The 16,997-nt window shown below is 43.9% G+C and overlaps 1 protein-coding gene across 1 annotated transcript in view; it reads right to left on the bottom strand.

The window, feature by feature from the left end:
- Nucleotides 1-16,997, bottom strand: part of LOC142313054 (uncharacterized) — a 106,382-nt gene that overhangs the window by 84,089 nt on the left and 5,296 nt on the right. The window contains exon 4 of the mRNA XM_075352040.1: nucleotides 13,100-14,100. Coding sequence (XP_075208155.1) covers nucleotides 13,100-14,100 — 1,001 coding nt within the window. The remainder of the gene's footprint in view (nucleotides 1-13,099; nucleotides 14,101-16,997) is intronic.

The following is a 16,997-nucleotide window of genomic DNA, read 5'->3' as shown; positions in this document are numbered from 1 at the left end:
CGTGTGTGTACAAGGTGTACGGAGCAGAGCCGATTGTGTACGAGGTGTACGGAGCGGAGCCGTGTGTGTACGAGGTGTACGGAGCGGAGCCGTGTGTGTACAAGGTGTACGGAGCAGAGCCGATTGTGTACGAGGTGTACAGAGCAGAGCTGTGTGTGTACGAGGTGTACGGAGCGGAGCCCTGTGTGTACGAGGTGTACAGAGCGAAGCCGTGTGTGTACGAGGTGTACAGAGCGAAGCCGTGTGTGTACGAGGTGTACGGAGCAGAGCCGTGTGTGTACGAGGTGTACGGAGCAGAGCCGTGTGTGTACGAGGTGTACGGAGCAGAGCCGTGTGTGTACGAGGTGTACGGAGCGGAGCCCTGTGTGTACGAGGTGTACAGAGCGGAGCCCTGTGTGTACGAGGTGTACAGAGCGGAGCCGTGTGTGTACGAGGTGTACGGAGCAGAGCCGTGTGTGTACGGAGCAGAGCCGATTGTGTACGAGGTGTACGGAGCAGAGCCGTGTGTGTACGAGGTGTACGGAGCAGAGCCGTGTGTGTACGAGGTGTACGGAACGGAGCCGTGTGTGTACGAGGTGTACAGAGCGAAGCCGTGTGTGTACAAGGTGTACGGAGCGGAGCCGTGTGTGTGTACGAGGTGTACAGAGCGAAGCCGTGTGTGTACGATGTGTACGGAGCAGAGCCATGTGTGTACGAGGTGTACAGAGCGAAGCCGTGTGTGTACGATGTGTACGGAGCAGAGCCATGTGTGTACGAGGTGTACAGAGCGGAGCCGTGTGTGTACAAGGTGTACGGAGCGGAGCCATGTGTGTACGAGGTGTACAGAGCGAAGCCCTGTGTGTACGAGGTGTACGGAGCAGAGCCGTGTGTGTACGAGGTGTACAGAGCGAAGCCGTGTGTGTACGAGGTGTACGGAGCAGAGCCGTGTGTGTACGATGTGTACGGAGCAGAGCCATGTGTGTACGAGGTGTACAGAGCGGAGCCGTGTGTGTACAAGGTGTACGGAGCGGAGCCATGTGTGTACGAGGTGTACAGAGCGAAGCCCTGTGTGTACGAGGTGTACGGAGCAGAGCCGTGTGTGTACGAGGTGTACAGAGCGAAGCCGTGTGTGTACGAGGTGTACGGAGCAGAGCCGTGTGTGTATGACGTGTAGTGAGTGGAGCCGTGTGTGTACGAGGTGTAGTGAGTGGGGCTGTGAGTATATGAGGTGTACTGAGTGGAGACGTGTGTGTTTGAGGTGTACAAAGTGGAGCCGTGTGTGTATGACGTGTAGTGAGTGGAGCCGTGTGTGTACGAGGTGTATGGAGCGAAGTCGTGTGTGAACGAGGTGTACGGAGCAGAGCTGAGTGTGTACAACGTGTAAGGATCTAAGCCATGTATGTGCAACGTGTATGCAGCGGAGCCGTGTGTGTACAACATGTACAGAGTGGATCGATATGTTATGAGGTGTGAAGAGTAAGGCCCCGTATGTACGACGTGTGCAGAGCAAAATCGCATTTGTACAAGGTGTCTGTACGACGTGTAGAGCGGAGCCATGTGTTTATGATGTGTACGGAGCAGAACCGTGTGTGTATGATGTAATTGAAGTGGAGCCATGTATGTATGTGTATGGAGCAGAGCCATGTGTGTACGACATGTGCAGAGCAGAGCTGTGTGTGTATGATGTGTATGGAGCAGAGCTGTATGTGTACGGAGTTCAACTGTCTGTACGAGATGTATGGTGTAGAGCTTTGTGTGTGTACGACATATTCGGAGCAGAGCCTTGTGCATATGATGTGTGCGAAGCGGAGCCATGTGTGTACGACATGTACGGAGCAAAGCCAAATGTAAGACCTGTGTGGAATGGATCCATGTGTGTACGACATGTATGGAGTGGAACCGTATGTGTACGGAGTTGAGCCGTGTTTGTATGAAGCGGAGTCATGAGTATGATGTGAGCAGAGCCCTGTGTGTGTAAGACATGTACAGAGTGAAGCCATATGTTTTTGAAGCTGAGCCGTGTGTGTACAACTTAAGCTCTGAAGGTACGTGAAACGCGCGTCAGGGGCCGTTAGCTGCTGACACTGCAGATCTGGGGTAATGTTCTTTATTACTGTTGCCCTTTGCGTTACTGTTTGCCAGTTTTGCACAATTGATTGTGGAAACTTCACACTAGACCTCAGCAGCTTGGATTGTGGCCTCTCCACAATCTCCAGACTCTGGGACCGCAATTTCCAAATGAAATGCAAAATTTAACTTCATCTGAAAACAACACCTTGGACACTGAGAACAGTCCAGTTCATTTCTCCTTGGCCCAGGTAAGACGCTTTTGGCGTTGTCTATTGGTCATGAGTGGCTTGACACAAGGAATGCGACACTTGTAGCCCATGTCCTGGATACGTCTGTGTGTGGTGGCTCTTGAAGCACTGACTCCAGCAGCAGTAAACTCCTTGTGAATCTCTCCCAAATTTTTGAACGGCCTTTTCTTAATAATCCTATCAAGGCTGTGGTTGCTTGGGCACCTTTTTCTACCACACTTTTTCCTTCCACTCATCTTTTCATTAATATGCGTGGATACAGCACTCTGAACAGCCAGCTTCTTTACCAAAGTCCTTTTGTGGTTTACCCTCCTTGTGGAGTGTGTCAATGACTGCCTTCTGCACATTTGTCAGGTCACCAGTCTTCCCCATGATTGTGTAGCTGTGACTGAACCAGACTAAGGAACCATGTAAATGCTTAGGAAGTCTTTGTAGATGTTTTGTGGTAATTATTCTAATTTTCTGAGATAATGACTTTTTGGTTTTCATTGGCTGTAAGCCATAATCATCAATATTAACAGAAATAAACACGTGAAAGATTCCTCTGTGTGTAATGATTCTATGTAATATATAGGAATAGATCCCTCTGTGTGTAATGACTATATAATATAGAGGCATAGATCCCTCTGTGTAATGACTATATAATATATAGAAATAGATCCCTCTGTGTGTAATTACTCTATATAATATTTGTGTTTCCCTTTTTGTATTACATTACTGAAATTAATTACCTTTTTGATGATATTCTAATTTATCGAGATGCACTTGTACATCTTCACCCTTGTCGGTGACTTGTTAAGGCCTAGGACACATGGCGAGTAAAATCAGATGAGTGGAATGCGATTAAAAAAAATTGCATTCAACTTTGATCAATGTCACTTTATAGGACCCTTCCCAGCTGTGATTTTTTTTTTATTCTCAACCCTAATCGGCCCGAGAAAACAATTGCAACATGCAGGGAGTGACAGTTCACTCGCACCCATACAAGTCTACGGGTGTGAGTGAAACATTGGACTGCACTCGGATGACACCGGAGTGCAGTGCAATAATCGTATCAGCTGACAATGAAAGACATGGAAAGATTAATCCCTCCCTATCCTCTGCAGCTGTGATCTAATCACAGATTTGAATCACAGTCGCGTGACACTCGGCTCACGCTTGCAGCACAGCGGGAGCCAAAGGTCATTAGCACATTGTATCCAATGCTCTTGCATTGGCCCTGCATTGTGGCCCCAACCTTAAGTTGTGTGCCGACGATCAGATTTCACAGCGTTTTGGCGCAGATTGTTTTTGTTGCTTCCAAACTGCTATATTGTACAGCAAAAGCACAGTGGATGGATTTCTAGAAATCTCATGCTCGCTGTGCTTGTTATTCTTGCAGCGTAAACTCATCTGCGTTACTTTTTCCTGAGTCACAGCATACAAGTTTATTGCTGCGGAGATGCGTGTGTTCTCTGCAGGGAGATCAGAGAGAGCCCGGATCGTGGGCACCAGCAGCTGCAGTCTCCTGCGGAGGAGACTCGCGGCCCCACAGGTCAGAACCCGCTGAGTCCAGTACTTGCCTTGTATTGACCACAATAGTCTCCAGGATAGCGCTGGGGTGTTAATCTGCACACAACCAATTACAATCTAGGGTTCACCTATGTTTTGATTCTTTTACCACACACTGTATATTGTTCATATACATCCAGTGTGGTTATAAATATCCGTGGCTGGGGGTGTGTGGCCTGCATGCTGAAGGCAATGGCTGCTTAAGAGGGAAGCTCTGTGCTGTGGCTGTACAAACTGGCTCAAAGCTGCTTCAAATCGCTGAGAACTCTCCTCTGAAACAGTGAGTAATCCCCCCTGCACAGTATGCCAAAGGGTAGACCCCGGAAATCTGGCCCCCCGGCCAAGCTTACTGACTTTTATCCCAGGGATAGGGGATCCCCCTCTCCTCAGAAGATGTCTGCTGCTGCAGTGTCTCCCTTACACCAGGAAGAGACAGGGTTGGGAAGCAGTGTCACAGGCACTCCTCTCACAGAGGAAAGGCTGCAAGCCATGCTCAGTTCTCTGAAGTCATCACTGCAGGAGGATTTCAGGGATCTTAAGAACATGATTAAAGAAGTTAAGGAGGAAATCAAATCACTGGGGGACCGTACAGACCATGTGGAGTCTAAAATGGCCGAACTTGCTCAGTCACACAATGATCTGATTGATGCTAACACAGCACTAGAGGAGGAGGTGGGAATACTGAAAAACAAGCTTGGGGATCTGGAAGACAGATCCAGAAGGAACAATCTTAAAATTAGGGGCATTCCTGTGTCAGTAGCTGATAAAGAGCTGCCAGATTTCTTTCACAAGTTTCTCCAACTACTGCTCCCAGAACACACAGAAAGAGATCTCATAGTGGATAGAATACATAGAATCCCTAAACCTAAAGGTATCGACCCCACTCTGCCCAGGGACACGCTGGCACGACTGCATTTTTATAAAACAAAGGAAGCAGTGCTCCAGATACTGAGGGATAACCCTATCCTCCCAGATGAATTTAATGATTTAAAGGTGTTCCCGGACCTGTCTGCTGCAACTCTGGCAAAAAGAAGAGAATTTTCCCAGTTCTCCAGAATCCTGAGGGAGCATGACATACACTATAAATGGGGATTCCCGGTGAAATTGATTATCTTCAGGGATTCTAAAACACATGTATGCCAGTCCCCTCCTCAACTGAGCAAACTACTTGAGTCCTGGGGATTACCCCTTACAATGCACTCAGACTCACGCCGGGAGCAGGGGGATGCTCAGAAGAAAAAGATCAATCCTGAGTGGGAACCAGCTTGAGGGAGTCTCGCCAGCCGCAGGCGTGTGTAGCTCTCATGTGACCTGTGATGTCACTTAAGCCCTCTGTTGTTCTCGCCTATGGCGAGCAAGTACTTCCCAGCTGTCCAGTAAGGATGAAGCTGAAGTATTCAAGTTTTTTTGTTTTTGTTGTTTTTTCCCTCCACCCGTGCACCGTCCCTAACTGGTCCTCCTTGCCTGCCTCTGCCTGCCCTATGCCTCTCAGTCGGCCTGCCTGGAAACATCTTCCTTTCTGGGATCCGCCATGAGTATTAAGTTTCTGTCTCTCAATGTGAAGGGTCTCAATTCTCCTGCAAAAAGATCCATGCTGTGGAGAGAAGTTATAGCATCCAAATGTGATATAGCATGTATTCAAGAAACTCACCTTCTTACTGATGACAATAAAAGGCTACTACATCCAAGATTTCCACATATGTTCTTTGCAAATGACTCTAAAAAAAAAAAGGAGGAGTGGCTATCCTGATTAAAAACTCTGTGGCTTTCAAAATGATTGATGTAACCTATGGTGCAGACGGGAGATATATTATTCTAAAGTGCCTCCTGAATGGGCTTTTGTATACCTTGGCATCGATTTACGCTCCAAACTCATCTCAACTAACATTTGCCCGGAAATTTTTCCAGATGTTTAGGAGCACCGCACAGGGGTCAGAGATAATCTGCGGTGACTTTAACACTCCAGTTTTCCGATCTATGGACTGCTCGGCGGGGTCCGCTAAGTCAGGAAAGGAACTGAAACAGTTGGTCGCGGAGTTTCATCTACATGACATATGGAGATACCTTCATGCATCGGAAAGGGACTATACTTTCTTTTCCCCAAGGCATCGGTCGTACAGCAGGATCGACTTCTTCCTGACGGATAGTAAGACTGTTCAAAAGTGTACGGGTGCTGAAGTGGTTCTGATAACATGGTCGGATCATGCTCCAATAACTTTGGTTGTACAGGACTCTACTAGTGGATTTATGGTGCCTCAGTGGAGACTTAATACTAGTTTACTGAACCAAAAGAACGTTCAGGAGGAGGTTGTGGCAGGCCTGTTGGAATACTTTGGACATAATGACAATGGGGAGGTCTCTGACGAGACCTTATGGGCTGCACACAAATCAGTTATTAGAGGGCAGTTTTTAAAAACTGCATCATTCTTGAAAAAGCAAAGAGAAGCAGAAATTAAAGAAATTATAGCCCATATTCAACACTTAGAAACTATTAACAAGGCCTCCCCGTCGTCTACACTGTCCAAGGAAATTCTTACTTGCAGGTTTCAACTGCGATCCCTCCTGTTGTATAGATATGAACATAATCTTAAAAAGAGTAAATCAACTTTTTATGCGATGGGGGATAGAGCCAGCACCTTACTAGCTAGAAGAACAAAAAAACGGGAAATTAAATCTAAAATTGAATTTTTGAAGGGCCCCGACGGATCACTTATAAGGCACCCTAATGGGATAGCAGACGCCTTTGCCAAGTATTATGCTGCCCTGTACAATTTAAGGGATGACCCGCAAACCCCTCAGCCAACACCGGAAAAAATTCAGGAGTTTTTGGACGGTCTGGAATTGCCTCGGGTCTCAGACCGGCAATTAGAATCTTTAAATCTTCCCTTTACTATACAGGAAATTTTGGACACCATTAGAGCTTCTAAACGAAACTCAGCCCCAGGCCCGGATGGGCTTCCCTATGAATATTATCAGCAATTTGCCTCTATTCTAGCCCCTTTTTTACTAAAGACCTTTAATTTGTGGCAAATGGCCGGGACCATTTCCTCAGAGAACCTAGAAGCAGTTATCACTACACTACCCAAACCGGGGAAAACGGCAGATACCCCTGGGAATTTCAGACCAATTTCATTGCTCAACTGTGATTTAAAAATTTACTCAAAAATGGTAGCCACCAGACTCCATAAAATAATCCCCTCCTTGGTAGCCCCGGATCAGGTGGGTTTTGTGGCGGGCAGGCAATCCAAAGATGGCACCAGGCGGATGCAGGATTTAATTGGGGTGATGGAGAAGTCGGGTGTCCCTGGTGTATTCTTGTCACTCGACGCCGAAAAGGCCTTTGATAGGGTGCACTGGGGATATCTGGAAAGAGTGCTTATGAAATTTGGTTTTGAAGGAAGAATTAAGTCATCTGTTTTGGCCTTGTACTCTCACCCAAATGCTTCAGTTCTAGCCTCGGGTTTTCGCTCATTAAAATTTTCTATAACCAATGGCACCCGCCAGGGGTGCCCGCTGTCCCCTATTGTTTTTGCTCTGGTGGTGGAACCTCTGGCGGAGGCAATTAGGGTGAACCCGAACATAACTGGTATAAGGGTAGGGGAGCATGAACATAAATTGGGTCTATATGCGGATGATGTAATAATATCATGTACTAACCTTGAATATTCCTTTCCAGTAGTGATGTCCACCCTGTCGACCTTTTCTGAGGTGTCTTATTACAAATTGAATGCCACTAAGTCGTTAGTACTACCATTTAATGTACCCGCAAGGTCCAGAAGGATTTTGGAGGCAGCTTTTCCTTTCCAGTGGTGCGAAGACAGTATCCCTTATCTAGGTATCCGTTTGACACCAACCCATTCCCTCATCAGATCCAATCTCGATCACCTACTCAAAAACTTGGGTCAGGCTCTAGGCAGGTATGAGAAGTTGTCGCTATCTTGGATGGCGAGAATTCAATCCTTTAAGATGACGTTCCTTCCTAAGCTGCTGTATATGTTTAGGTGTCTCCCTCTTAAAATTCCATATAGATATTTTATAAAACTGCAGTCGATGACCAATAAGTTTATTTGGGGTAATAAAAGAGCTAGAGTTGCTAGTAAGATTATGCATCTGCCATATGGAATGGGAGGTCTGGGTACGCCTAATGTGATGGCCTATTATAAAGCTTCTCTTATAGAATCACTCAAAGAATGGTGGAACACGGAGAGCTCCCATAGGTGGGTTCAACTTGAGAACTCTCTGACAGACCAGGGTTCGACGAGGAAACTGATGGAGGTGGAATATCTAAAACGTACTAGGTCCACCCTGTGTCTCCCTACTATGACAGCATCGATAGCCATATGGCGCAGTGAGATGATCCCTAAGATCCAGGTCCCGCTGTCAGAAATTTTGCTCAGAGCAATAGAATCCCACATTCCATATACAAATTTGAGTAGATGGGAAGCAGCGGGTTTTGGAGTTTTGGCAGACTTTTACGATGGTGCAGAGATTAGGCCCTTCAACGATATACTTCGGGAGCACCCCTCCCTAAAGGGGTGTTTTTATCAACACCTGCAGATTCGCCATTTTCTAAGCACAAAATTCCCCCCGGGATCAAACCCGACCTTACCCACTGTTAAGGCACTATTGTTTAAAAAACTAATGAGGCAACCGGGAATCTCTTTAACCTACAAATGGTTGAACAACCCCTCTGACGAGCAAAAGCTCCCATACATGACTAAATGGGAATCAGATTTAGGCATTAACACCTCTCCCTCGGCGTGGCATACTGCGACGCAGTGGGTGCAAAGATCCTAAAAATGCATTAACCATTTGGAACAGCTGAAAAAGGTGCATCTACGTTGGTACCATACGCCGGCAAAATTGGTGCATTACATTCCCAACTACTCACCGCTCTGTTGGAAGGGCTGCCTCCAGAGGGGATCACTGGGACACTGTTGGTGGCACTGTCCGAGGGTCCAACCTTTTTGGATAGCAGTTTTCAGACTCATTAGTGAAATAACAGGTGTGCACACCAACCCAGGGCTGGCAGTTCTGAATTTGGGCATAGACTCGTACCCGCAGAATTTTAGGGGACTGATTGTGCAAATTCTAATAGCTGCCAGACAGTGTCTGAGCCATTCGTGGAAGGCCACTGAAGCTCCCTCTGGAGCCGAGTTATATAGTAGGATCGACCAACAATGCCAATATGAATACTGCCTTGCCCACTCCCTAAAACAAAAAACTAGAATTCTTACAATATGGGAACCCTGGCTGTCATCCAGCCATGCAACACCTATTACACGACTATTCCCCGGGCAAAGAGCACCTAGTTGAGATAGAGCCGATGGAATTATAGCCCTGGCTCGGCTAGCCAGGGGGCTAAAGCATTGAGACCCTGACTGAGGCAGCAGTTTATGAGAGAAATCTAGGAGGAGTTGATGGCCCCGGCTGGTGGACTGGGGTTGGTAATGCAGGCAGGCATCTAACCCCCCTCCACTTCCCCCCCAACCCTACCTTCTTCCCCTCCCCCTTTGTTCTTGTTCCCCCCTTACTTGAATGAAGTCCCCATCTTTCCTCCCCTCTCCTCCCTCCCCATGTTGTTGTGTGGTTAAAGTGTAAGGCAGAGGAATTGTAACTGGATTGTCTCGGAGTATATTAATGTATGGAGCCCTCATGTGCGGGCAGTTGACAATTGTTCTCTTAAATTACCATGTATGATTTTGTATCTGCTGTGTTTTCAATAAAAACGAATTGGATTAAAAAAAAAAATAAATATCCGTGGCTATCACCAGATTCTCCTCCTTTTGCTTGATGTGTCCGGCTTTTAAGTGATTTTCAATTATGTCTTTAATAAAATACTAATAATTTAAAAACTTATGTTTATACCTGTCTATTCTAGGAGGTTTCTTTCCCTTTAGGCATTTGGTTTCAACTTTACCTTTAGCAGAGTTTGCAGTAAATAACAGTCGTCATGAATCTACAGCCAAGTCCCTGTTTTTCGGGGCTTATGTTTTCACCCTCAATTTTGCCCCTGCAATGGAAAGCGTTCCTTGGGAGTCCCTGGGGAGGAGCTGTTCTCCTCATCCATTTGTGTGGCTGAGGGGTCCTGAATAATTTGAGAGTGATTGGTGCCAAATATAAAAGAATGCTAATAAACGCTTGGCTGGTCCAATCAGACACTTTGGAAAGGTTTAGATCAGGTTCCGGCTCTTTAAGATCTTCTATTCTCAACATATTTGCAACAAATGGAAAACAAAAACAAATCTTGAAATCTCTTCAGGACACCACTACACAGACGTAAAATTTCTGCCCATGTTGGCTTATTCAGAAGTATTTTTTCACGTACAAGAAATATTTATTTATTTATTTTTTTTACCAGATTTTGATCAGCGTTTCACCAGTGTAGTCCGGGTATCACCAGTTTTTCCCGTACATGGAGCGAAAAAAAGTTTAACAGTCTTCATTCTGACATCCGTTAAAATCAAACCACAATCAGATGTCATCCGAGTGCAGTACCATTTTTTTTAATAACCCATAGACTTCCAATACCGATTTTGATCCAACACATTGAGCAAATCGGAAATGCCCCCTACGTTTGCCCATGGACAGCACGGTCTGAGAAAAATCACAAACATGAATGACGCCATAGACCAGAGGTGGGAACCTTTTTTCTGCCTAGGGCCATTTGGAAGTTTCTAGCAACTTTCGGGGGCCACACAAATATATAACTTGAAAATGACCCTGCTATGTTTGGTCGAACAATTAGGGCTCGTTAGCATGTTGCGTAATTGCATGCATTTACACTGCGTATTGCACTGCAGCGTAAATGCATGCGTCCTGCGTCCCCACCACAATCTATGAAGATTGTGCATGATACGTACGCATATTGCTTTTTTGAATGCAGCGATTTGGATACCAAAATTTTGACCCAAATCATTGCGTACAAAAAAGCATCATGTCAATTAATTTGTGCGCTTTGGATGCTGCTCCCACTCTGTCTATGGTGGGGGCAGCAACCCGAGCGCATGAATTCGGCATTTATTCTGCTGAAACACTGCATCCATACGCAGTGTTTCTGCAGCGATTTGAAGCGCACATGTGATGTCAAATTGCCGCAGAAATTTCAGCAGGTATGTGCGAACATAGCCTTCATTAAGTCACCCCTACTGTGGTGGCTGGAGCTGCTTATCTTTGATGCGGCTGTGATGTTAGGTGACATTGATCATGTTGCTGCTCACAGCTGCTTTTCCAGGTTTGTCTCACTCTGCAGCACGGTCAACTCTTTGTGATAAGATTAGTAAATCATATACATCACATAGGAGACGTTCGGACTGCTGTATATACATCACAGGTGGGGCTGCGGGCATATACATCACAGAAGGGGCTGGAGATATACATCAAAATAGATGTTGGGGCATATACATTGCAGGAGACATCACTGAGAGGCATAGACATCACTTGAGCATTTACATCACTGGGAGACAAACATGGCTTATGGGCACAAACAGCATTGGGGGAAGGGGGTGGCACACAGTACTGGGAGGCATGTACAGAATGGTGATGCTGCTATTCCTCTTCTTTTGTGGGACAAGAACACATCATGCCCTAAGCCAGCCCACAAGGTAAATAATCAGCATGCCGCTGGCAGTTGCCAGCATGAGGGACTTAATGGTATATACACGCAGCGTTCAGTAGGGAACGCTGTACGCGCGTCCTCTCTGCGCACGTGGGGGTTTGAAGGGCTGGTAAGATGCCTCTGCCGGGTAAAGTACAATGTTCCCGGGAATCTGTCCTGGGGACGCAGAACAGATCATCACGGCACACGTGCCAGAGGTTCCTCACCCCTGCCATACACTATCAAAGTTATACCGGTCATCTGTGAAAAGCATGGATAGCACGCATATATGAAAAACAGATGTCTGAAAAAGACCTAACTAAGCACATGAAATTCTCACACAACTAAGATAACGCAGATCTATTGGCTTCATATCAGTGATTTTATACCACTCACACAAACAAACTGGCCACATCATGGTATAGTGGCTGCAATGCTGAGTTAAACGTAGTTAATATAATTTAATTTCTCATTACTGTTGCAGAAATATTAGCTTGTAAACTTTAGTTCAGAATTTAGTATAATTTAAGTGAGAGTTACCAGAGATTTGTCTCTGGGGCATATACTTCTTCCACTGCATGAGGGTGACAACACACGGGTAAAAAAAAAAGAATAAACTATTCTCTATTTGCTGATCTCTGCAGCTATTGTGTAGAGATAAAGCACAGCAGAATTATATATCATTACAAACCCTTCCAGAACTTCTCATGTTGCTATCAGTTCTGTTCCTCCTCCCCACACTGACTGCCATGAGATAAGATCTGGAGGTGTTTATAATGATACATAATGCTGTTGTATTTCTACATATTAATTGCAGAGATCAGTGAGGAGAGGAGGGTGTATTCTTTTCTCTCCTACATGATGCTGCCTACTTAGGATTGTTAGTCACATTTAGGGGAAGATGTACACTCTCCCAGAAACAAATACTCTGTTGAATTATAACATAAATAATAGCCTTAACTTTACAAGCTAATCATTCAACAACGGATCTGAGATATTAAAGTAAAAAATAAGCTTTATTCAGCTCTACGGTCACTACTCCATACTTGGCCAGATAACATTCTCAAAGTGGTGTAAATTCCTCTTACAACCTAACAGACACCCATGCAAAGTCGGATAATTGTCCCCATTTAGTCTCATTTGATTAATAAGACACCATAATTATTAGACATGACATGCTTAGTGCCTGACATTTGCCTCAGCATCTGTCCTGATCATGTATACCAGAGAAGTGCTGGTCAACCCCTTTAAGATGCAGTCATAGTGTTCACATAAAGGTGAAATATATTACATACATGGTGAAATATTTCGGCTTGTTCTATGCATGCTACTTGCTGATATTTATTGGTCATTGCATACAGTACATTTCCTCATTATTATTTATTCTAAATTGATTTTCATTTCAGACTTAACTTTGACTATAACTTAACTTTTACTGAAAATTTTCATATATAATTCATCAATAAAATAATTTTATAAAACATGAAATGGCTAATTCCCTGTGTAATTTCTCTGACGTTAAAGTAAATGTAATTTCTTTGTTAAACGCTTCCCTATTCTCAGTTGCATATTGCTTCTCCACTGTGTGTATTCTTTGATTCCTAACAAGAGTTGATTTACAGGAACAAAAATTCCCACATTCTGGACATCAAAATGGCTTCTCCCCTGTATGAGTTCTCAGATGTGCAGCAAGAGATGATTTCTTGGTAAAACCTTTCCCACATTCTGAACAAGTATATGGCTTCTTCCCTGTGTGAATTAGTTCATGTTTAACTAGATCAGATTTGCTTTTAGAACATTTCCCACATTGTGGACATGAAAATGGCTTCTCCCCTTTGTGAGCTCTAAGATGTACTTTAAGATTTGATTTGGTAATAAAACATTTTCCACATTCTGAACAAACAAATGGCTTCTCCCCTGTGTGAATTTTCGTATGTGTCACAAGACTTGATTTGGTAATAAAACATTTCCTACATTCTGGACATGAAAATGGCCTCTCCCCTATGTGAATTTTATGATGTGCAGTAAGAGCTCCTTTCTTTTTAAAACATTTCCCACATTCTGAACATGAAAATGGCTTTTCCCCTGCGTGGATTATCAAATGATTAACAAGTTTTGTTTCAATGCTAAAAGATTTTTCACATTTCGAACATGAAAATGGTTTCTCTTCTGTGTGACTGCTTTTATGTGCAACGAGATTTCGTTTGTAATTAAAACGTTTCTCACACTCATCACATGAAAATGGCTTTTTCCCTGTGTGAATTGTTTGATGTTCAGTAAGACTTGATTTATGAGTAAAACATTTCCCACATTCTGAACATGAAAATGGCTTCTCCCCTGTGTGAGTTCTCTGATGTATAGTAAGAATTGTTTTCCGGGTAAAACATTTCCCACATTCTGAACATGTAAATGTTTTTTTCCCTGTATGAGCTTTTTTATGTTCATCATCTCTTTTGTTATTTTCATTTTGCTTAACAGTCTGTAATGAATCAGAAGATAGGTCCTGTTGATAAGAAATGGATGATAGATTTTTGTGGTGAAGGGCTGATGGTAAATCTGGAATAATGTCATGATCTTCATAGATAGACGGTGTGATGCCGTGATCAGCTGCTTCAAAATTTGTAAATGGCAGATATCCCTCTGATGAACAGTTATCTGCCAAGAAAAAAATATATTTTTTCAGAAATGCTGCCTTTTGAAACAAATTGTATTAAACTTCAATTTATAGCTCATGAAGACAGTGATACAAACTGCAGACAGCAGTGCAAGGACTAATAGATTATGATCTTAACCCCTTAACGACAGTCAATATGCTTATTAACGGCAGCGTTAAGGGGCCTTAATCCTCAGTGCCTCTCTTTCATGTTGCTCAGCATTAAGTGTGTAGCACCCCCCAGCAGGATACAGCTGTATATAATAGGCAACACTCTGCATCATCGCACCCCGAGGTCTGATGTCCCCAGGGTATGATGGCCTGATAGACCTAGCTATATGCAAGGTCTAAAAAGCAGAGTCTATGAGAAACTAACATTTCTCAGGCGCTGCAGTGCACAAGTAATGTGCAATGCATGAGACCGAAAAAAAAGTAAAAAAAAAAAAAATTCATATCCCACAGAGAGACTGATTTAAAAAAAACAAAGCGCAGACAAAACCCGTTTTGCCACTAAAAATGTTACTTCTGGGTTAAAACTAAAACATTTTGTTTTTACACAATTGATATTGCCACGTCTAGAACGACTTTATTTCGTACACTGGACACAGTAAAAAAAAACACAACCTAAAAAGATGCTAAAATTTTAGGTTTTTCATCATAGCATCACACACATTTTTTTTATAAAAAGTGATCGAAATGTTAAAAAATAAATAAAAAAAAATGGTAAAACTTAAATAGCTTAAAGAAAAAAGCTTAAAAAAGAAACAATATAAATTTGGCATCGCTATTATCGTACTGACCTGAAGAATAAACCAGTCATCGATTCTACCGCAGGATGAGCCATACAACTTCCAGTGGCGGGGAGATTCCCTGCTTTATCTTGGAGTCCATCTGCCTTCAAACCCCCATAATATCTATAAATTGAATGCTTGTCCTCTTATCTCTGCAGTTGTTCAGAAAATTAAATCCTGGAAATCCCTTAAACTGTCCTTTGCAGGTAAGGCCAGTCTTATTAAAATGGATTTCTTTCCCTACACTTCTTTTTCCCTTGCAAACATTGCCGATTTTGCTATCTAAAGCAGACGACCGACTTCTAACGATGGCCTTCCATAGTATTTTTAAGTTGCAAGAAACTAAATTCTCGGGTGGCCTTACTCTCCCAAATGTACCTTTTTACAGTATTGCGGCCATGTTTTGACATTCTCAATATTGGATCAGTGCTACCACTCGCTTTACTAATACCCTAATATATGAGGCTATGTGTGGACCCTTTAGTCTCCCTGCTTTGCTCCATCTGCGACCAGTGGATGTCACTACAGAGGTTAAAAGCGAACCCCTTACTATGGTCAGTTGTTTTGGGTTGGAGCTATGCAAGAATGCAAGACGACTTGGTAGACTCGACCCTCCCACCTCAGTTCTTCTTCCTTTTATGGGGCAATCCCTTCTTTTTGCAGGGTAGGTCACCTCCTCTCTATTGTGTGCTTGGGAATAATGGCTGTCTATTAGTTTGTGATATTCTCCCGTATAAACAACGCCCGCCTTACTTAAGAGGACATTGCCCTTAAATATATGATCCTGGCATTTGATAATTTTACTTATGTCCAGATCAGACATTATCTCTGTGGGGTGGCAGCATTTCCAAGCATTAACTAGGTAAGCCTATCCAATAGGGTAGGAATCGCTCCAGAGGAGAAATGAGTCGCAGGCATAGGTGTGGATCTATCAAGAAAGGAGTCATAAAGCGCATTCAAGTCTCTCCACTTAGCAGTATATTAGTGGAATGCCAAACGTTTGGACACACCTTCTCATCTCTAGAACAACTGTTAAGAGGAGACTTTGTGCATCAGGCCTTCATGGTAAAATAGCTGTTAGGAAACCACTGCAAAGGACAGGCAACAAGCAGAAGAGACTTGTTTGGACTAAAGAACACAAGGAATGGACATTAGACCAGTGGAAATCTGTGCTTTGGTCTGATGAGTCCAAATTTGAGATCTTTGGATCCAACCACCGTGTCTTTGTAGAAAAAGTGAACGTATAGACTCTACATCGCTGGTTCCCACCGTGAAGCATGGAGGAGGAGGTGTGATAGTGTGGGGGATGCTTTGCTGGTGACATTGTTGGGGATTTATTCAAAATTGAAGGCATACAGAACCAGCATGCCTACCACAGCATCTTGCAGCAGTGTGCTATTCCATCCGGTTTGCGTTTAGTTGGACCATCATTTTATTTTTCAACAGGACAATGACCCCAAACACACCTCCAGGCTGTGTAAGGGCTATTTGACTAAGAAGGAGAGTGATGGGGTGCTACGCCAGATGACTTGGTCTCCACAGTCACCAGACCTGAACCTAATCGAGATGGTTTGGGGTGAGCTGGACCGCAGAGTGAAGGCAAAAGGGCCAACAAGTGCTAAGCATTTCTGGGAACTCCTTCAAGACTGTTGGAAAACCATTTCCGGTGACTACCTCTTGAAGCTCATCAAGAGAATGCCAAGAGTGTGCAAAAAAGTAATCAAAGCAAAAGGTGGCTACTTTGAAGAACCTAGAATATAAAACATATCTTGAGTTGTTTCACACTTTTTAAGTATTTCATTCCACATGTTTTAATTTATAGTTTTGATGCCTTCAATGTGAATCTACAATTTTCAGAGTCCTGAAAATAAAGAAAACTCTTTGAATGAGAAGGTGTGTCCAAACTTTTGGTCTGTACTGTATATGAATATAAGCTACAATGAAGTAACGGGAGAAGATGCTCGGAAAGAGCGCCCTATAACTTCCAAGGCCTTGTTGTCATCAAAGAATACCGGTTTTCTACGGAACACCACCCGAAGACTAGCAGGATACAAGAAGGCAAAATAGATATTCTTGTCATGTCAGCTTGCAAACAGATGAAAAGGCAC

Source organism: Anomaloglossus baeobatrachus, chromosome 5 (assembly GCF_048569485.1).
Source record: "Anomaloglossus baeobatrachus isolate aAnoBae1 chromosome 5, aAnoBae1.hap1, whole genome shotgun sequence".
In the NCBI taxonomy this organism is placed as follows: domain Eukaryota; kingdom Metazoa; phylum Chordata; class Amphibia; order Anura; family Aromobatidae; genus Anomaloglossus; species Anomaloglossus baeobatrachus.
The sequence above is the reverse complement of the archived record's forward strand: the minus strand, read 5'-3'. Positions and strand labels throughout refer to the sequence as shown.